Source organism: Aulonocara stuartgranti (genome assembly GCF_965226115.1).
Source record: "Aulonocara stuartgranti genome assembly, chromosome: 2".
In the NCBI taxonomy this organism is placed as follows: Eukaryota; Metazoa; Chordata; class Actinopteri; order Cichliformes; family Cichlidae; genus Aulonocara; species Aulonocara stuartgranti.
In genome coordinates this window covers 28,413,408-28,432,073 of record NC_138940.1, presented here as the reverse complement: position 1 = coordinate 28,432,073, position 18,666 = coordinate 28,413,408, and the positions used below count along the sequence as shown (strand labels likewise).

General features: G+C 39.2%; 1 protein-coding gene across 1 annotated transcript in view; it reads right to left on the bottom strand.

The window, feature by feature from the left end:
- The window catches only part of LOC309718729 (interferon-induced very large GTPase 1-like), a 33,982-nt gene extending 17,904 nt beyond the window's left edge, over window positions 1–16,078 (bottom strand). The window contains exons 1-9 of the mRNA XM_082554246.1: window positions 15,874–16,078; window positions 12,808–12,900; window positions 12,640–12,671; window positions 9,807–9,915; window positions 8,929–9,516; window positions 2,562–2,596; window positions 2,272–2,380; window positions 933–967; window positions 643–751 (exon numbers count right to left, since the gene is read on the bottom strand). Coding sequence (XP_082410372.1) covers window positions 643–751; window positions 933–967; window positions 2,272–2,380; window positions 2,562–2,596; window positions 8,929–9,516; window positions 9,807–9,915; window positions 12,640–12,671; window positions 12,808–12,871 — 1,081 coding nt within the window. The 5' untranslated portion in view covers window positions 12,872–12,900; window positions 15,874–16,078. The remainder of the gene's footprint in view (window positions 1–642; window positions 752–932; window positions 968–2,271; window positions 2,381–2,561; window positions 2,597–8,928; window positions 9,517–9,806; window positions 9,916–12,639; window positions 12,672–12,807; window positions 12,901–15,873) is intronic.
- Between the last annotated feature and the right edge of the window lie 2,588 nt (window positions 16,079–18,666).

The following is an 18,666-nucleotide window of genomic DNA, read 5'->3' as shown; positions in this document are numbered from 1 at the left end:
GATCTTTCTTCTGTTTCTCCTGTCTATCATGATCTAGCTGAGGCTTTCCATGAGGACCTAGCTCTCTCTCCTCCCTCACAGACCATACGATTGGGCCTTTAACCTTCCCGGTGCTCCCCCCCTCCTCCAGCAGATTATGTAGTTTGTCTAAACATTCTTCTCTTATAGAGGTACCACCTATTTTTAGCAAAATGAATCTCAACAATGCTTATCACCTGCTGAGGAATAGGGAGGGGGACGAGTGGAAGAAGGCCGCCTTTCTTGTCGCCGTTTTGCTCTGCTGTGGATATGTGAATGACCTTCCTCCCTGGAGCACTATTCCCCTTGTTGCATTGTGTTTTGTAGATTGTTACGACCCGGAACAATTTCAGAAATATATTTCTCATAATAACTTTTCAAAACCTTTGAATGTGATACTATGCACCTACAGTGCATAATATCATCAAAAGATTCTGAGGTATTGGCATTGAGCTATCCTGCTGTAGGATTACAGTCTAACACAAACACCAGACATTACTGTAATTAGTCTTTTTTTTTCCTCATTTTATCACATGGTGTAAAACCATAAATAGAATTGAATCTCTGATATTTTTCTGTCAGTATATAATTTACTGGGAAAATGAAGCGTCATTAACACTTTACCTTTTTCTTGATTTGGGGATGACCCTGGGGGCTTGGCTTCAGATTTTCCTCCTGATGTTGTGCTGCCATCCATATTCTCTGGCTGTTTAACTTCAGTGCCTGTATCATCCTGAGAAAACAAATACTTGTATTTGTTTGTGTGCTAAGAATCATTGATGTAAAATCAAGATGAAAAGGACAAAACTGTAACAAAGCAAATTCTTAAACAGAACTGTTTCCCACTTCCCTTATCCAAGCTGTTAATGTGTAATTAAGGATAAATATTTTTACAAGAAATACATCACAATCACCTTTGTTTCACTTGAAGCATCCCTCTTATCTTCTTCTGCAAAGAAAACAATTATTTTACAATGCAGGGTAAAGGAAACCATCCAATACTCATTTGTGCATTTTCAGTGTTAAAGGCTTTGATACTGTTTCAGTAACTAAAAGTGGACAAAGCAAACATCACAGAAGCCTCACACAGGACAGAGAATGGCTGAATTTGTATGAGTTTACTTCTAAGACAGTGCCTTATTATTGTCACTTTTAGTTTTAAAATGAACTTTTTAAACACATTTATGCTCAAACACATTTATAGCACAGGAAGTGAAACTGAATTTTACATTGATTTTCTTATTGTAAAATGAACAGTCTCCCACAGGCAAAGACATGAATGTTAGCTAAACTGTTTCTAAACTGCCCATTTACAGGATGTATACAGAAGAAAGTGTCACAGTCCCTCAGTCCTCCCTGGCTCCCTGTCTGCTGCAGATGTGTTTTCTCTCTGTCACGCTCCCTTGTTTCTCTCTCCCCTCTCCTCTCTCTCTGTGAAGCTCCACTGACTCCTCTGGTCCTAGGTCATCCCTGGTTAGGATCTCATAATCCCTGCATTAATTGGAGGGGGAATACCGCATTTGGTGTTGGAGTCCACATTGTCACCAACACCGTTTCAGATCAGCAACCCCACCTCTCACCTCTGACCTTCCCATATCTCCAGATCCACCTGATCTTTCTTCTGTTTCTCCTGTCTATCATGATCTAGCTGAGGCTTTCCATGAGGACCTAGCTCTCTCTCCTCCCTCACAGACCATACGATTGGGCCTTTAACCTTCCCGGTGCTCCCCCCCTCCTCCAGCAGATTATGTAGTTTGTCTAAACATTCTTCTCTTATAGAGGTACCACCTATTTTTAGCAAAATGAATCTCAACAATGCTTATCACCTGCTGAGGAATAGGGAGGGGGACGAGTGGAAGAAGGCCGCCTTTCTTGTCGCCGTTTTGCTCTGCTGTGGATATGTGAATGACCTTCCTCCCTGGAGCACTATTCCCCTTGTTGCATTGTGTTTTGTAGATTGTTACGACCCGGAACAATTTCAGAAATATATTTCTCATAATAACTTTTCAAAACCTTTGAATGTGATACTATGCACCTACAGTGCATAATATCATCAAAAGATTCTGAGGTATTGGCATTGAGCTATCCTGCTGTAGGATTACAGTCTAACACAAACACCAGACATTACTGTAATTAGTCTTTTTTTTTCCTCATTTTATCACATGGTGTAAAACCATAAATAGAATTGAATCTCTGATATTTTTCTGTCAGTACATAATTTACTGGGAAAATGAAGCGTCATTAACACTTTACCTTTTTCTTGATTTGGGGATGACCCTGGGGGCTTGGCTTCAGATTTTCCTCCTGATGTTGTGCTGCCATCCATATTCTCTGGCTGTTTAACTTCAGTGCCTGTATCATCCTGAGAAAACAAATACTTGTATTTGTTTGTGTGCTAAGAATCATTGATGTAAAATCAAGATGAAAAGGACAAAACTGTAACAAAGCAAATTCTTAAACAGAACTGTTTCCCACTTCCCTTATCCAAGCTGTTAATGTGCAATTAAGGATAAATATTTTTACAAGAAATACATCACAATCACCTTTGTTTCACTTGAAGCATCCCTCTTATCTTCTTCTGCAAAGAAAATAATTATTTTACAATGCAGGGTAAAGGAAACCATCCAATACTCATTTGTGCATTTTCAGTGTTAAAGGCTTTGATACTGTTTCAGTAACTAAAAGTGGACAAAGCAAACATCACAGAAGCCTCACACAGGACAGAGAATGGCTGAATTTGTATGAGTTTACTTCTAAGACAGTGCCTTATTATTGTCACTTTTAGTTTTAAAATGAACTTTTTAAACACATTTATGCTCAAACACATTTATAGCACAGGAAGTGAAACTGAATTTTACATTGATTTTCTTATTGTAAAATGAACAGTCTCCCACAGGCAAAGACATGAATGTTAGCTAAACTGTTTCTAAACTGCCCATTTACAGGATGTATACAGAAGAAAGTGTCACAGTCCCTCAGTCCTCCCTGGCTCCCTGTCTGCTGCAGATGTGTTTTCTCTCTGTCACGCTCCCTTGTTTCTCTCTCCCCTCTCCTCTCTCTCTGTGAAGCTCCACTGACTCCTCTGGTCCTAGGTCATCCCTGGTTAGGATCTCATAATCCCTGCATTAATTGGAGGGGGAATACCGCATTTGGTGTTGCAGTCCACATTGTCACCAACACCGTTTCAGATCAGCAACCCCACCTCTCACCTCTGACCTTCCCATATCTCCAGATCCACCTGATCTTTCTTCTGTTTCTCCTGTCTATCATGATCTAGCTGAGGCTTTCCATGAGGACCTAGCTCTCTCTCCTCCCTCACAGACCATACGATTGGGCCTTTAACCTTCCCGGTGCTCCCCCCCTCCTCCAGCAGATTATGTAGTTTGTCTAAACATTCTTCTCTTATAGAGGTACCACCTATTTTTAGCAAAATGAATCTCAACAATGCTTATCACCTGCTGAGGAATAGGGAGGGGGACGAGTGGAAGAAGGCCGCCTTTCTTGTCGCCGTTTTGCTCTGCTGTGGATATGTGAATGACCTTCCTCCCTGGAGCACTATTCCCCTTGTTGCATTGTGTTTTGTAGATTGTTACGACCCGGAACAATTTCAGAAATATATTTCTCATAATAACTTTTCAAAACCTTTGAATATGATACTATGCACCTACAGTGCATAATATCATCAAAAGATTCTGAGGTATTGGCATTGAGCTATCCTGCTGTAGGATTACAGTCTAACACAAACACCAGACATTACTGTAATTAGCCAGTATTAGGGGTAACCAGGACCCAAAATGCCAGTCAACTCCCCAGTAAACCACTCCCAAGAAATTTCAGCAACAAGACAAGTAAAGGTGTTATCAGCAGTTTATTTTCTTCTTCTACGTGATTAGTGTACAAAACAACAAAAAAAAAGGTTTCTCATTTTCTGTCACGGTCCTGAGTCTGTGGACTCAGTTTTTTTTCTGTTTGTATTAGTTATCCTCGATTTCATGATGCGTTTTGATTCCCTTGGTTTTGATTTCTGTCTCCAGTACTGCTGGCTCCTTAGTTCCTTGACATTTCTTGTGTTCTAGTTCTTTGATATTGTTCTGTGTTACTTCTGTTTAATGGACAGTCATTTCTACCAGTGTGTCTCTTTGTTCTCCGTCAACTGTATCCCCTAGTCAAGTCTGCGACTGTTATGTTTCCTTTTTTACTTTGAAAGTCTGCGTACTATGCGTTGAGTTTTGCCTCCCCTTTGTCTTGTCATGTCAGATGACTCCCAGGTGTGCTCTCCTCCTGTTTCACATTCCCTAATCACCTCAGTATGTATTTAAGCCCTGTGTTTTTTCCCTGCCAGTTGTTGCCTACTCAACATTTGTTGTGTGTGTATTCCTCATCTTCTATCATCAGGTTAGGTCATGCCATGCATCTCCAGTCTAGTTAGTTAGAGTTTTTGTTTTAGTATTGCCAAGTTTGTCTTGCCAGCAAATAAAGCTGCCTTTTAAGTTAATGTTTTGTCTCGGAGTCCTGCACATGGGTCCAGCCACACAGCTAACCGTGACATTTTTACTTATCTTCCCTACTATTTCACTGTACATAAAGGCACTAAACAGATTCTCCCAGTCCTGCACCTAAATCCAACCACTGTCCACTATGTTAGCCCTCACAGTATTAATGTACGGTTAACATGTAACTTGGAGTCGCAAAACACTTTAAGCAGTCAGTGACAGTAGAAGAGTAGACGTACATTGCATTAAAGCACTAACCAAAGGTTGCTGGGAATTAAAACATAAATGCTTCAAAGAGATTGTCCTTGCTACTGAAAAAGCAAATGCACACAAAATTAAGAATTTCTCATGTTTCTGTTCAGTGCCAGGAGGGATACCATGATTTATACATCAGGGAAACCCTGATGTAACACACAATTGGTCCAAAAACCTCTCATATTCAGCTGTTTTTTGTAAAAAGATAACAATGTTAGTCTTTTCTGCAGCTAGAGAGCATATATGGTATCACTCTTGGCTGGAAGCAGTGCTTAAACAATGGAAAAAACACAAACTTTGTCCAAAACCCTCTCATGTTTAACTGTTTTCCACTTTTTCTTTGGTCATTTTAGCCTTTTTGGCCAGGGTGAAGGGAGCATCTGCCATGAATGGTAAATGGTAAATGGCCTGTATTTGTATAGCGCTTTTACTAGTCCCCCCTAGGGACCCCAAAGCGCTTTACACACCCAGTCATCCACCCATTCACACACACATTCACACACTGGTGGAGGCAAGCTACAGTTGTAGCTACAGCTGCCCTGGGGCAGACTGACAGAAGCGAGGCTGCCATATTACGCCATCGGCCCTTCTGGCCAACAGGTGAAGTGTCTTGCCCAAGGACACAACCACCGAGACTGTCCGAGCCGGGGCTCGAACCAGCAACCTTCAAATTACAAGGCGAACTCCCAACTCTTGAGCCACGATCACCAAGAAACAAGAAGACAGCCGCATGTAACTACGACGGTGTTTGCTAGTTCACCTTACATGCATTAATTTAATAACGTGGTTAGCCTACTTAACGTAACCTACACACGAACAACATTAAGCTACTCACACAGAGAAGAACAGCTGCTGCTGCCGTCATCATCCGTCATCATTTCTGCTACCCTGGCAGGGCTAGGGGCAAGGACTCTCCTCTTCGGGTTTTGGGGGGATAGTGCTAACTCCGGGTCCGATAACATATATATATATATATATATATATATATATATATATATATATATATATATTTTAAAATGTATTTTAGCACATATATTTTTTGGCCATTTTTTGTATATTTTGAAATATATTTCAAAATGTATTTTAAAATATTTTTTTTTACCGTATGGGGGGTAAGTTGCCCTAACTTAATCATCTTAAGTAAAACTTTACTCAATTTTTTGAGGCAACGAGTTTACATGATTTTTTTTAGTTCTGTGCACTAATTAGATTTTGTGAAATCTAAGTGAAAGCAAAACCAGTACCGGTACCAAAAAAGAAGATTTATTAATAACACAAGGGAAAAGACCCAGGAAAACCGAGTTAACGATAAAAACGATTAAAAAAAATAACGCTAAAACCGATAAATGCCCTGAAAACCATCATTTTCACACCCGAGCCTCAACTATCAGGGCACAGTACCAAACAACTGCCCTGGGGTTGTGGACCGCTGCTTTAAGGCTTTACACCCCAGGGTTGCTTCGCTTTTCGTTTGTTTTCCTTGCTATGTGTTATTTCTGCTGCAATATACTGTTCTGCTGTTCATATGACAATGTTTAATAAACTCTGTTCTAAGAATTCTATTCTTTTCCAGAGAATCATTAAGAGCAATGTTCCCTCTAATTTTTCATGTGTCTGAGCGAACACACAAACTCCCTGAGCGGTCCCTTGGACCACTGTGAGCAACAGCAGACGTGTGCACTGTGGTCACGCCAGCATCGAATCCATTCAAGTTACATGGTTTATTCAAATAATCACATTACAGCATTTGTACTTCTAATTAACTGCTTTAGCTCACTTACAATGAAAATTTTAAAAAAAATTGTTCATGACCTGTGTAGTATGTTAACACTATTGGAAGTAAAAATAAATTGAACTAAAATTGTGAAAACACAACTTTCTTTCTTCTATTTTTAATAAAGCTCTAACTTGTATTATGAGTCTGTGGTCTGGGAGAGAGTCCTGTAACTCTCTGTCTGCAAAATACAGTATATAATGACCAATGTTGGGCAATTAATTATATAGTTACTTCTTCAAAAAAGTAACTGAGTTTTGCAAACAACAAAGGTTTTGCAGCTGTTTACCTAAAAATGCAGCCAAGGCATTAAAAAAAAACCATTTTAAACTATTTACAGAACAATCAGCTGTTCTGCACCAAATTTGATGCCACACAAATTATTTGTGCCACTCCAAAAAATAATTTCTGTCCACTATGAGATAAAGGAGAGCAACAGCCTGATACCTGCAGGCCTGACAACAGGAGATGTATCGCTCCTGTAACACCTGTAACATTCAGCAGTCGCCTCATTGTTCTGACACACACAACAAAACTATTGACTACACTACACACTAATTACACAAGATTTGCGCTAAACGTCGCAAATCTCGCACTTCTCAAAACATCATCGTCACTCCTAAAACTTCCCTCTTCCTAAACAACTAAATGTTGCCATATCATTTTTTGATTAGTCGACATGGTACATTTTTGCACCAATAGGAAAGGATGGAGTTTTTTTGGTTTTGTCTTTGCTCACAGGTGGAGAGTTCTTTCGAATGTTTTCCTATAAAATGCCGTTTTTACCGTTTCTTCCCGCAGCAAATATAAACAACAATAGTATTCAGGAAGAAAACCAAACATTGCATATATTTTTTATCATAACTCTGGTTTTACGTGGCCAATCAACACAATTTAAAAACTGGTATAAAGTCCACACTTCTTCCGTCAATTAATCCGTCTGTCCTGCTCACATCTCCAATGGTTGTACACGTTGTCATTAACGTGGATTCACTCCACATCAGCCACGCCGCTTTGCTAGCTGAAGCACCGGTGTCGGCACATAAGGACACTGTCATAGCCTGTCAGCGACGTTGATTAGCTGCATATACGAATGTGAATCGCATCATTGGCTGGACTATGGAATAAGGTGGCAGTTTAGAGGGAACATTGATTAAGAGTGATTTGATTTTAATTGGATCCAAAAAGCTGGACCTCCACAGTGTTGATAGGATAAGGTTATCATATTGGCTTCAAAATTTGCAACCGAACAAGGGTTATGAGTTTTGAAATCCATAGAGACGTGGTGTTTAGAAAAAATGTGTCTCAACTGTTGCGATACTCCTGGCACATAAGGGACTTTTGCTTAGGGAGCAGTTGTCCTTCTCTCCTGCATCGGCTGGAGCTTTCTTTAGGTGCCCTTCCAGCTTTGACAAATGTCCAGCTGGGATAATCACATTTACTCTGGGCCTTCTTGATTTGATGAAGGCCCCTTGACCATCTTACAATCTTTTACCATCTTACAACGACATGATTGCAGCCACTCACCAACTCTCTGGGAATGATACTCATGGCCATTGATCAATGGTCATTGATCAATGATCATGACAATTTGCATATTAATGATCAAGGAACTGACCCTGCAGCCCATTGTTCGCCAGTGGTCCTATTTTCAGTCATTTTGCAAATGTTTTGTTTATAAGGTTGGAGAAACCTGCAGTCAGATGAGACTGAAGAAGTCACTTGGTGGAGTGACAAAACGTTTCTTGTGTCTGGGATTTTTTTTACTAAGGATTTAACCAGTTTTTGTGTGAGTTTGTGGCTGGGTCTGAAGTACAATGGGATGTCGTGCTTGGAGAAGACTTTCCTAAGTTTCTCTGGTAAAACTGCTACATAAGGGATGTCATTCCATTTCATGAGATTCTGGCATTTCTGGCAAAATACATTTATATTTAAAAAATAGATTCAGGACCTAATGAATCAATATTGCATTATTTAAATTTGAATATATACCTCTACTTTTAATATTGTTTGGACAAGAAAAAAAAATAGCAGTGTAGCACAGATCCATCACATGAATCAGATTTTGCCGACAAGGACAGTTAAATTTTTCATGGCTTCAACAATAATAATGCCTGAGTTTATTTTCTGTTTATGCTATTTGTATATGTACAGCACTGTAAACTCTGGATTGTTTTAAAGTGCTTTATAAATAAAGCTGGTATGGTAAAACATCACAGGAGCTGATTCTAAATTCACTGTTGAGAAATAAGTCACTAAATTCATTATACATAATAAAATTAGGATTCACAGTTTAGTTCATTTTTGTGCTGGCCATGTGAATTTGTTTTAAGAACTGCAGCAGTGTTTGAAAATTCCTAAAACACTAAAAGACAGACAGATAAATACCTCTTTCATTTGTCTTTAAGTCTTTCCTTTCTTCTTCATGGGATTTGTGCTCCAGGTGTCCTTCCTCCTCTCTATTTTCAGCACTCATCAGTCCACTGCAGCTTTGGGGATCATTTTCAGAGACCATGACGTTTATTTTTTCTAACAAATCTGCTACTTCTATTTCATCCATCATACTTCTTTTACATGTGTGGTATCTTTTTTCATTGAAATCTGTGTTAGTTTTCAGCTCTTTTAATGCACTTTCACATGTTTCACCTGTTTCATGAGTCACCACTGTGATTAAATAAGAAAGTGCTCCTCTGCCAAAAGTTCTCTCTAACCACTGCACTCCTGAGCTGTACTGGCTGCTATGCAGAGTGTTGGGTAATAGAATGACAAAGGCACGAAATCCCTGATTTAAAGGGATTTCCTTTGTTTGTAGACCGAGCATGTTAATGACACAGATGTGCCGACCACACAGATTATAGAGGTTTGGTGAAAACTGTTCCACATTTGTTTGCTCGTCATGGTCAAGTAAAATGTTCTTTGGTCCAATCTCAATGGAAGCTGGATCACCAATTAGTACAAGTGTGACATCAGGAGCCACTGTAGAAAAAGAACAATATTAGCATGTTACAATACAGACATCATTTAAACCACAGTCTGAATAATTGTTTTTCTTGACAGTAATTGGATATAAGAAGAAATTAAAGTAATTTCTATGTTTTTAGTTTATGCCTGTAGAAATTCTTAAAGATATCAGATTTCTGTCCTTCAGCTTCTCACCATCGTCTGCAAACTGGTGTTTTCTAGTAATTTAATGATTTTTCACACAGGTTAAACTTAAAACACACACATTCTAAAATGTTAAGTCAGTTTTTCCATTTTCTTATTACCTCTCTCAATGGTGTCAGATGGTTCAGATGCGTTTTCAGACTCTCCTCCTGTACTTTGATTGATATTCTCTGAAGGTTGAGTTTCGCCAGATTTATTTACTGGACCAGACTAAGAAAACAAATGATTTTTATATAAAATACAGCTCTCCAGTTCAGCAATCTTTACTGAGAATTGTTGGCCCCCAACCCTCACCCTCAAACAAAGGAACAAACATGCATCTAAAAAAATAAGTAAAAAATCATCAACATATAGAGTTGTGCTATAGGATTTTGCATATATTTTCTCAAGCTTTGTCAAGTTTTAATTAATTCTCTATCAAACAGGAAGTCAAACAAATTAAGTGCTTTTTGTATAGGGTGTGGCAGCAATTTTTCACACCAGCCTATAAATTAACGAAAGACAGACTTTTAATTCATTTGAAAGCCTGATGCTTAGCCTTGTGCACCCCAGCTGTAAAACTCAGAAACTAGTCTTACTTGTTATCATCTATCGTCCACCTCAAATCAAATCAAATCAAATCACTTTTATTGTCACATCACATGTGCAGGTACATTGGTACAGCACATGTGAGTGAAATTCTTGTGTGCGAGCTTCACAAGCAACAGAGTTGTGCAAATACAATAATGTAAACAAGCAAAATACAAGAATGGCTATATCTGAAACTAATAAATATATTTACAATATATAATAGATAAAACTGAGATTATTGTACTCGGCCCTGAAAAGCTTAGAAATATGGTATCTAACCTGGGCCTTACACAGAGTTTCTGTCTGATTTCTCAGACTTTTTATCTGATTTAGTGCTCAGCTCACATAAAATAATTATTGTGGGTGATTTGATATGATCAACCTATCTCTAATAATCGGCTATGTACCACAGGCCTTCAAGCTGGCTGTAGTTAAACCTTTACTCAAAAAGCCATCTTTAGACCCAGCAGTCTTAGCTAATTATAGGCCAATCTCCAACCTTCCTTTCATATCAAAAATCCTTGAAAGAGTAGTTGTCAAACAGCTAACTGATCATCTGCAGAGGAATGGCTTATTTGAAGAGTTTCAGTCAGGTTCCAGAGCTCATCACAGCACAGAAACAGCTTTAGTGAAGGTTACAAATGATCTTCTTATGGCCTCTGACAGTGAACTCATCTCTGTGCTTGTCCTGCTAGACCTTAGTGCAGCGTTCGATACTGTCGACCATAATATCCTATTAGAGCGATTAGAACATGCTGTAGGTATTACAGGTACTGCACTGCAGTGGTTTGTATCATATCTATCTAATAGACTCCAATTTGTGCATGTAAATGGGGAGTCCTCTTCACACACTGAGGTTAATTATGGAGTTCCACAGGGTTCAGTGCTAGGACCAATTCTGTTTACACTATACATGCTTCCCCTAGGCAGCATCATTAGAAGACATAGCATAAATTTTCACTGCTATGCAGATGACACCCAGCTCTATCTATCTATGAAGCCAGATAACACACACCAATTAGTTAAACTGCAGGAATGTCTTAAAGACATAAAGACCTGGATGGCCGCTAACTTTCTGCTTCTTAATTCAGATAAAACTGAGATTATTGTACTCGGCCCTGAAAAGCTTAGAAATATGGTATCTAACCAGATTCTTACTCTGGATGGCATTACCTTGGCCTCCAGTAACGCTGTGAGGAACTTTGGAGTCATTTTTGACCAGGACATGTCCTTCAACTCACATATTAAACAAATATGTAAGACTGCTTTCTTCCATTTGCGCAACATCTCTAAAGTTAGAAATATCCTGTCTCAGAGTGACGCTGAAAAACTAGTTCATGCATTTATTACTTCCAGGCTGGACTACTGTAATTCATTATTATCAGGATGTCCAAAAAACTCACTGAAAAGTCTTCAGCTAATCCAAAATGCTGCAGCAAGAGTACTGACAGGGACTAGAAAGAGAGAGCATATTTCTCCTGTTTTGGCTTCCCTTCAATGGCTTCCTGTTAAATCCAGAATTGAATTCAAAATCCTGCTCCTCACATACAAGGTCTTAAATAATCAGGCCCCATCTTATCTTAATGACCTTGTAGTACCATATCAGCCTCTTAGAGCACTTCGCTCTCGCTCTGCAGGCCTACTTGTTGTTCCTAGAGTATTTAAAAGTAGAATGGGAGGGAGAGCCTTCAGTTTTCAGGCCCCTCTTCTGTGGAACCAGCTTCCAGTTTGGATTCGGGAGACAGACACTATCTCTACTTTTAAGATTAGGCTTAAAACTTTCCTTTTTGCTAAAGCATATAGTTAGGGCTGGACCAGGTGACCCTGAATCCTCCCTTAGTTATGCTGCAATAGACGTAGGCTGCTGGGGGATTCCCATGATGCACTGAGTTTTTCCTTTCCAGTTCCCTTTCTCACTCACTATGTGTTAATAGACTTCTCTGCATTGAATCATATCTGTTATTAACCTCTGTCTCTCTTCCACAGCATGTCTTTATCCTGTCTTCCTTCTCTCACCCCAACCGGTCGCAGCAGATGGCCCCGCCCCTCCCTGAGCCTGGTTCTGCCGGAGGTTTCTTCCTGTTAAAAGGGAGTTTTTCCTTCCCACTGTCACCAAAGTGCTTGCTCATAGGGGGTCATATGATTGTTGGGTTTTTCTCTGTATCTATGAAGCGCCTTGAGGCAACTTTTGTTGTGATTTGGCGCTATATAAATAAAATTGAATTGAATTATAGACACTGAACATCAAAAAATGTAAACATTTTAGTTTTAAGAAAGGCTTCTCTTACAGAGATGCTCACATTTTTTCTTTAAAAAATAAATAATAACTGGTAGAAACCAAATACATTTCACAATTGTATTTACCATTGCTGTAGTTTCATCTACCGTCAGCTCATCTAAAAAAGAAAAGAAAAAACAAACAACAGACACACACAAAAAAACAAACAAATGTACCAGATCAGTATACACACAATGCTTGGCGTGCTAACCATATTTAAATCATAAATATTTACGTTTTTGGTTTCAGCTGACCTTTTTTCAATGATTTGATTTCTTCTCTTCCTCCTGCTCCTGCTGCATTATCGTGATCCTCCATGTCATCAGCTTCTCATCTTCACTGTAGGTCTGTGTATCAGAGACGGAAAATACAAAAGTATTTATTTTTCCCTTGTGGAATGAAGGAAACTGTACCCACAGACACTTTGACTTTCTTTACAATTTCTATGCAGGATAGACCTACACTTAATTGTGATGGCCTGTCTCTCTTGCAATGTTAAATGCCTTTTTAAAAAAATGCTCATCACAGTGTGACTTTTAAAACCACTTCTGTCTGTGGAGGGAGTGGTGTTAAGTAATCAAGAAATGTTTGGACCCCTGTAGGAATTTGTAGCACCAACTTTGTAGGTTTGATCAACCTCCATTGCTGCAGAACAGCTTTAAGTTGTTCACCCAATTCTATTTCCTTTAAAATGCCTTTTTGTATCATTTTGAAATGTAAATTATTTTTCCATTGAGATGCAGATTAGTTCTGTTAAGGTTCTTTTCTTTGTTGGCATAAACTTTAACCACAATACAATCACACTGCCAATGTATTCATCAGAATGTAAATATATACAGTAAGAGAAAAGAATTGTGGGTAATTCTCAGAGTAATGGAGGATTCAAGTAAAGGGCTCGTGCTGGTTGTCCACGAGAATTAATCATTCTACTTTGTTGCCCTTTGTCATAAATGCAGATGCTGAATAAAAGGGGCTGTACCCAACCCGAACCTGAGACGACATTACACAGACGTCACACAAATAACCAGAAAAAGTAGTTTGTGACAAGCTCCAGCCACTGATATAACAAGACATTAGTAATAAAATGGCATATTTTATTTTACACAGCAGCTGTACCAAGGTGAGAAAACTGATAGGCAGATGACTGCACAGTGAACCATTAACCAGAATAGATTTCATTTCACTGAAAATTTATTAAGTCTGGGTGTGTAACAGTACAGCAAACATACAAACAGGTGTCAAGTTAAAGGAACCACCATGAAGTGTCTCAGTAAAGTGCTGCAACAGAATGTCGAGGCAGAGCAGTTTCAGTACTAAGGATGAGACATTCTATCAATATGCAATCGATTATACATTTCTAAGCATTACTGATTATATGTTTCTAAGCATAAATGACAATCCTCTTCATGCTAAATGTTAAATGTTGTTGAGGGTAAAAAGATGATCATTCTGAAAAACTTTATACTATACTTTAAAAATGACCCCTCCCTGTAAGAGAACAAATGGACCCAAGCCAAGCACTCAGACACCTGACAACATCCATAGCACCACCAGACCCCCTCACTTTAGAAATCAAAAGTTCCGTTTTTCTTTTAATTTGTAATCCTTCTTTACAACTCAAACACACAAACACACATTGCAGAAATTTTCAATTTGTAAAATTGTAGCTAGATCAAGAAAAACTGTCACGGCGGCTTTACCCTCATATGCCCTGCGTAGATGAGTAAGTGAAATCATCAGAAATTATTTCTCTTTTAACACATAATCACAGTGTAGTGATACATATAAGGATGCTAAAAAGAAAGAAAGAAAGTTGCATCTGGTCAGAAGGAAAGAAAAAACAACCTTGCAAGAGTTGGCCAGATTTGTACCAAATCAAAATAGATGCAAAGATATCAATGGTTACACCCTCATGTATGTTGTTTCACAAGACAAGATGAAATGGCTGATTTGTTCCTCTAACTCACAACAATTTTAATCTCTACATTTTGACTTTTTCTCAAAATAGAATTTTAACTTTTCTTTTTTTTTTTTGTTAAGAGAGATCATTTATGCCAAGTCTGCTCCTAACAAACTCCTCTGCGTTGCTGAGAGGCAAATGAAGCTTTCGATCCTTGCATGAGTTTCAAGGCAGTGACGTCAAAAGCATAAGTGAAAGCATAACGGTTGCATCTCACGATTTCCAACACATCATGTGACTTAGAAGAAAGAGATGAGTTTGAGATACTAGTAACATCACTCAGAAACTGCCTAGAATGGATTGGGCATTTGTCTCCTACAACGCTGCATTAACTGTAAGATTTTGCATTAATCACATGTTAGAAATCTATGTAGTATTAAGAAAAAGAGTATTAAGAAAAAATATTATTGATCTTTTTGATAATAAAGTAGAAATTTTGAGATTAAAGTTTGTAACAGAGCCACGGCAGACCCGACCACATTTCCATGCTTTCAGCATAATCTTTATTGACACTCATGGTTGCTATAGCTACTTGCACGGCTGCAGCTTTTCAGTTCTGCCAAACACTCCAACAACAACAACCACAACAGTAAGAGCACAGACTTTGAGCCGGTGATGCGTGATTACGGATGCCGCTCAAGTGCGTCCGCCTTCCTTGTTGCAGCACCGCAGACAATGCCCCGCCACCCATTGCCCGACTGAGGCCGGGGAGCCATTCAGCCGAACTTGCTAAATGCGGATGCCGCTCAGGTGCGTCAACTCCCGCCACAAAATTGAAATATTATTTTGCGAAAAAAGTCAAAATGACAACAATCGTTGTTTCAAGACAAACTGCCAAGCTGGCTATACTCTCTACAAAATGCCCTGCGTAGATGAGTAAGTTAAATCATCGGAAATTATTTCTCTTTTAGCACATAAACACAGTGAGGTGAAAGACGCTAAAAAGATGGTCAGAAGGAACAACAAAATAAACTTGGAAGAATTAGCCATATTTGTACAAAATGAAAATGCTATCAGTGGATAGATGTAAAGATATCAGTGGTTACACCCTTGGACATGTTGTTTCACAAGACACGATAAAACGGCTGATCAATTTGTTTCTCTAACTCACAACAACAAATTTAATCCCCACAATTTGACTTTTTTGTTAAAATAGAATTTTTACTTTAATACCAAAATTTCGACTGTATTCTCAAAATGATCAACAATAATTTCTTTACTTAATGTGGCCCTCATACTCCGTATGGTACTATATATTACCAGAACATTTTTTTCGTTAGTAATCTTTATAAGCAAAACTAATGATCGCTGCAGCACACATACACACTACAAAAATATTACAAGTTAAAAATCAACTCACCTTTGCTTTTTTTCGATCTGGTTTTTATCAACGCAGCTTCCTTTTTATGAACCCTAACAGATGCTGTTTTTATAGAGAGAAACGTTATGCTGAGTCTGCTCCTAATAAACTTATCTGCTTTGGTGAGAGGCAAAAGACGCTTTGAATCGTTGCATGACTTTCAAGCCAGTGACGTCAAAAGGAAAAGTGAAAGTATAACTGGTCTGCATGTAATTTATGCTTAGAAATATATCATCATTTGTATGCTGATAAAAATCATATCCTTATTAGGTCTGAGTGCAGGTCGTATGTCTATGTATGGTATAGCTAGAAACACACACACACACACACACACACACACACACACACACACACACACACACACACACACACACACACAGGATATAGACACTGATGTTGTTCAGATATGCCTGCTTAAGAATGTCACATGCATTTGTAATTGCATATTCATGAATGATTGCTTGCGGACAATAAAAAGGGCTGTAGCAAAGGAATCAGTCAAAGTTGGCTATGGACAGGTGAAGCCCTGGGCTGACTTCCCTCGCGAGCCACAAAGACAAAGAGCTCTGTCTTGTTTTGTTTTGTCGTGCAGTTTGGGCTTGTGTTCCAGGAGGGTTTGTGCCTAGATAAACCCAACATTTCCCTCTTTTAAAAACTGAAATAAGGCGTGGTAACGTTTACTTCCAGATTGCTTTTGCAATAAATCAATAAGATCCCGTTTCATTTTTATATCACCGAGGTTTTGGATAAATTGTCTTCTCTCCCCAGATATCCAAACTATATCATGACCAGCAGCTTTTACAGCTGCTCAAGCAAACATCAGCTTTAATGTTACAAGAAAGTAACATCAAAGAAATTATAAAACAAGCTTATCAAGCTTAAATGTGCTGCTGTTGTTTAGCGCGGCATCCGCTGGTTTCCTCTTTCTGGCGCAAAGTGGGTGATAAACAAACAAGAGACGGGACTTGCCACACAAAGCCGATCAGCTGATCATTGTTTAGTTTCATTGTTGAAGTAGCAACGAGAGAGGGAGGGGGAGAGAAGAAGAGGCAGATAACAGTGTAAAGACAGAATAACTTTGTGTCTTTTTTCATTCTAGCGCGACAAATCGTGTTCCTTCTCACCTCAATGCTATTTTCTTCAGTTTCTCTGTAATAAGATTGCTTTCAGAGCCGTTACCCAAGCAACGGGGGAGGGTGCATCCGACCTCCTCCTTGGCTGTAATTGGTCCAGCCCAGAGTCGATCATGACCAATTGGCCAATCCACCACTTTTTATTGTTTATACCGTTACAAAAAAGAGAGAGAGAGAAAAAAAAACATTGGCCCATAAAAACGAAAAATCACCATCGACCCACCAGGCAGTCCAGCTTTGTGGGTGGTCAGTGGCGATCCTAGCCTGTTTGGCGCCCCGGGCGAACACTCCCTCTGGCGCCCCCCCCCCCCCCCCCCCCCACACACACACACACACACAAAACATATTAAGGATTGTACATTAACATAAAACTGTTGTCGGAACCATACTGAATTTCACCAGAGACACACACACACATATGAAGAGAGAGAGAGAGTATGCATTGTATGCAAACGGCTACCAAACACCCATCATAATTCGTCATACAATGAGAACAGGACAAATCAACAATTGACACTGACTAATTAATATTAAAATCTGTAACATAATGTATTGTTTGGAGTTTAGTCTGTTACTGTTACTATTTTTTACCATTTCTCTTTGGAGCAACTGTAATCCACATCATTTCCTTAGGGATTAATGAAGTATTCTGATTCTGATTCTTTCAGGATGACCTGCCATTATCCAATGACACATCTGCTTACCTGTATCTTTTGCTCGTTTCTCTTCCTCTTCTTTTCTCTTTTTTCTAAACTGAGCACCTGATGGCTTTTAACTTTTCTTGTCCATCTTCCATTGGTTTTAATTTTGCACTCCAGTACACAAATCCCCCAACTCGAGGATCACCACAACATAACCTAATAGACCTACACCTTAGCTCACAGATTCACTTTGTCTAGGGTGCATTTCTGGGATTTCACACAACCCAGGATTCAGATCATGAACACATAATGGGCTTGGATTTACATCATTATGAATGAAATGTGCTCTATCTGGAAGCAGCCGGCCTCCCTCCCCTGTCGACAGGTTGTGTGTGAGAAGATCATCAAACTGTAAATTATAAATTTTAAATTGTTATTGATCCCTTTACCCCTGGTCCTAAAGTGTGTATTTATTTTCTTACTCTTCTTATATTTGTTGTTTGTTTACTTGCACTGCTGTAACTGGAGCCTCGTTGTCTCGTCTCTCTATATACTGGACTGTATGTAGCGGAGATGACAATAAAGTTTACTTTGACTTCAGCAGCGCGCAGGCGCACTGAGGGCTCTTGCGCTCACTTTTCGCGTATAGAATTTCGAAAAAATATCAGTGCAAATTATAAGTCTGTATCATAATGTCTCGTGTTTTCGTGTTTGTTGTTTTGTTTTTATTTTGTTTTATTTTTTGAGTTGGTTATCAGATGCTGCTCCAGCCAGCCACAGAATCCCCCGCCGCCCCGCCCTCTCCTCCCTGTACCGCAAGCAGCAGGCGCACCTCGCAAACGGAGGGCGCCCTTACTCCCAGCAAATGGGCGATAGAAAACCGATCGGTGCTTATGCCATTCCCAAAATGCGCTGGCTGATGTCGGGGCAGCATGAGTACAACCAATTTATTATTATTATTTTTTTGCCCGTGAATCCGCCCCCCACCACGATGCCGCCCCGGGCAACCGCCCATGTCG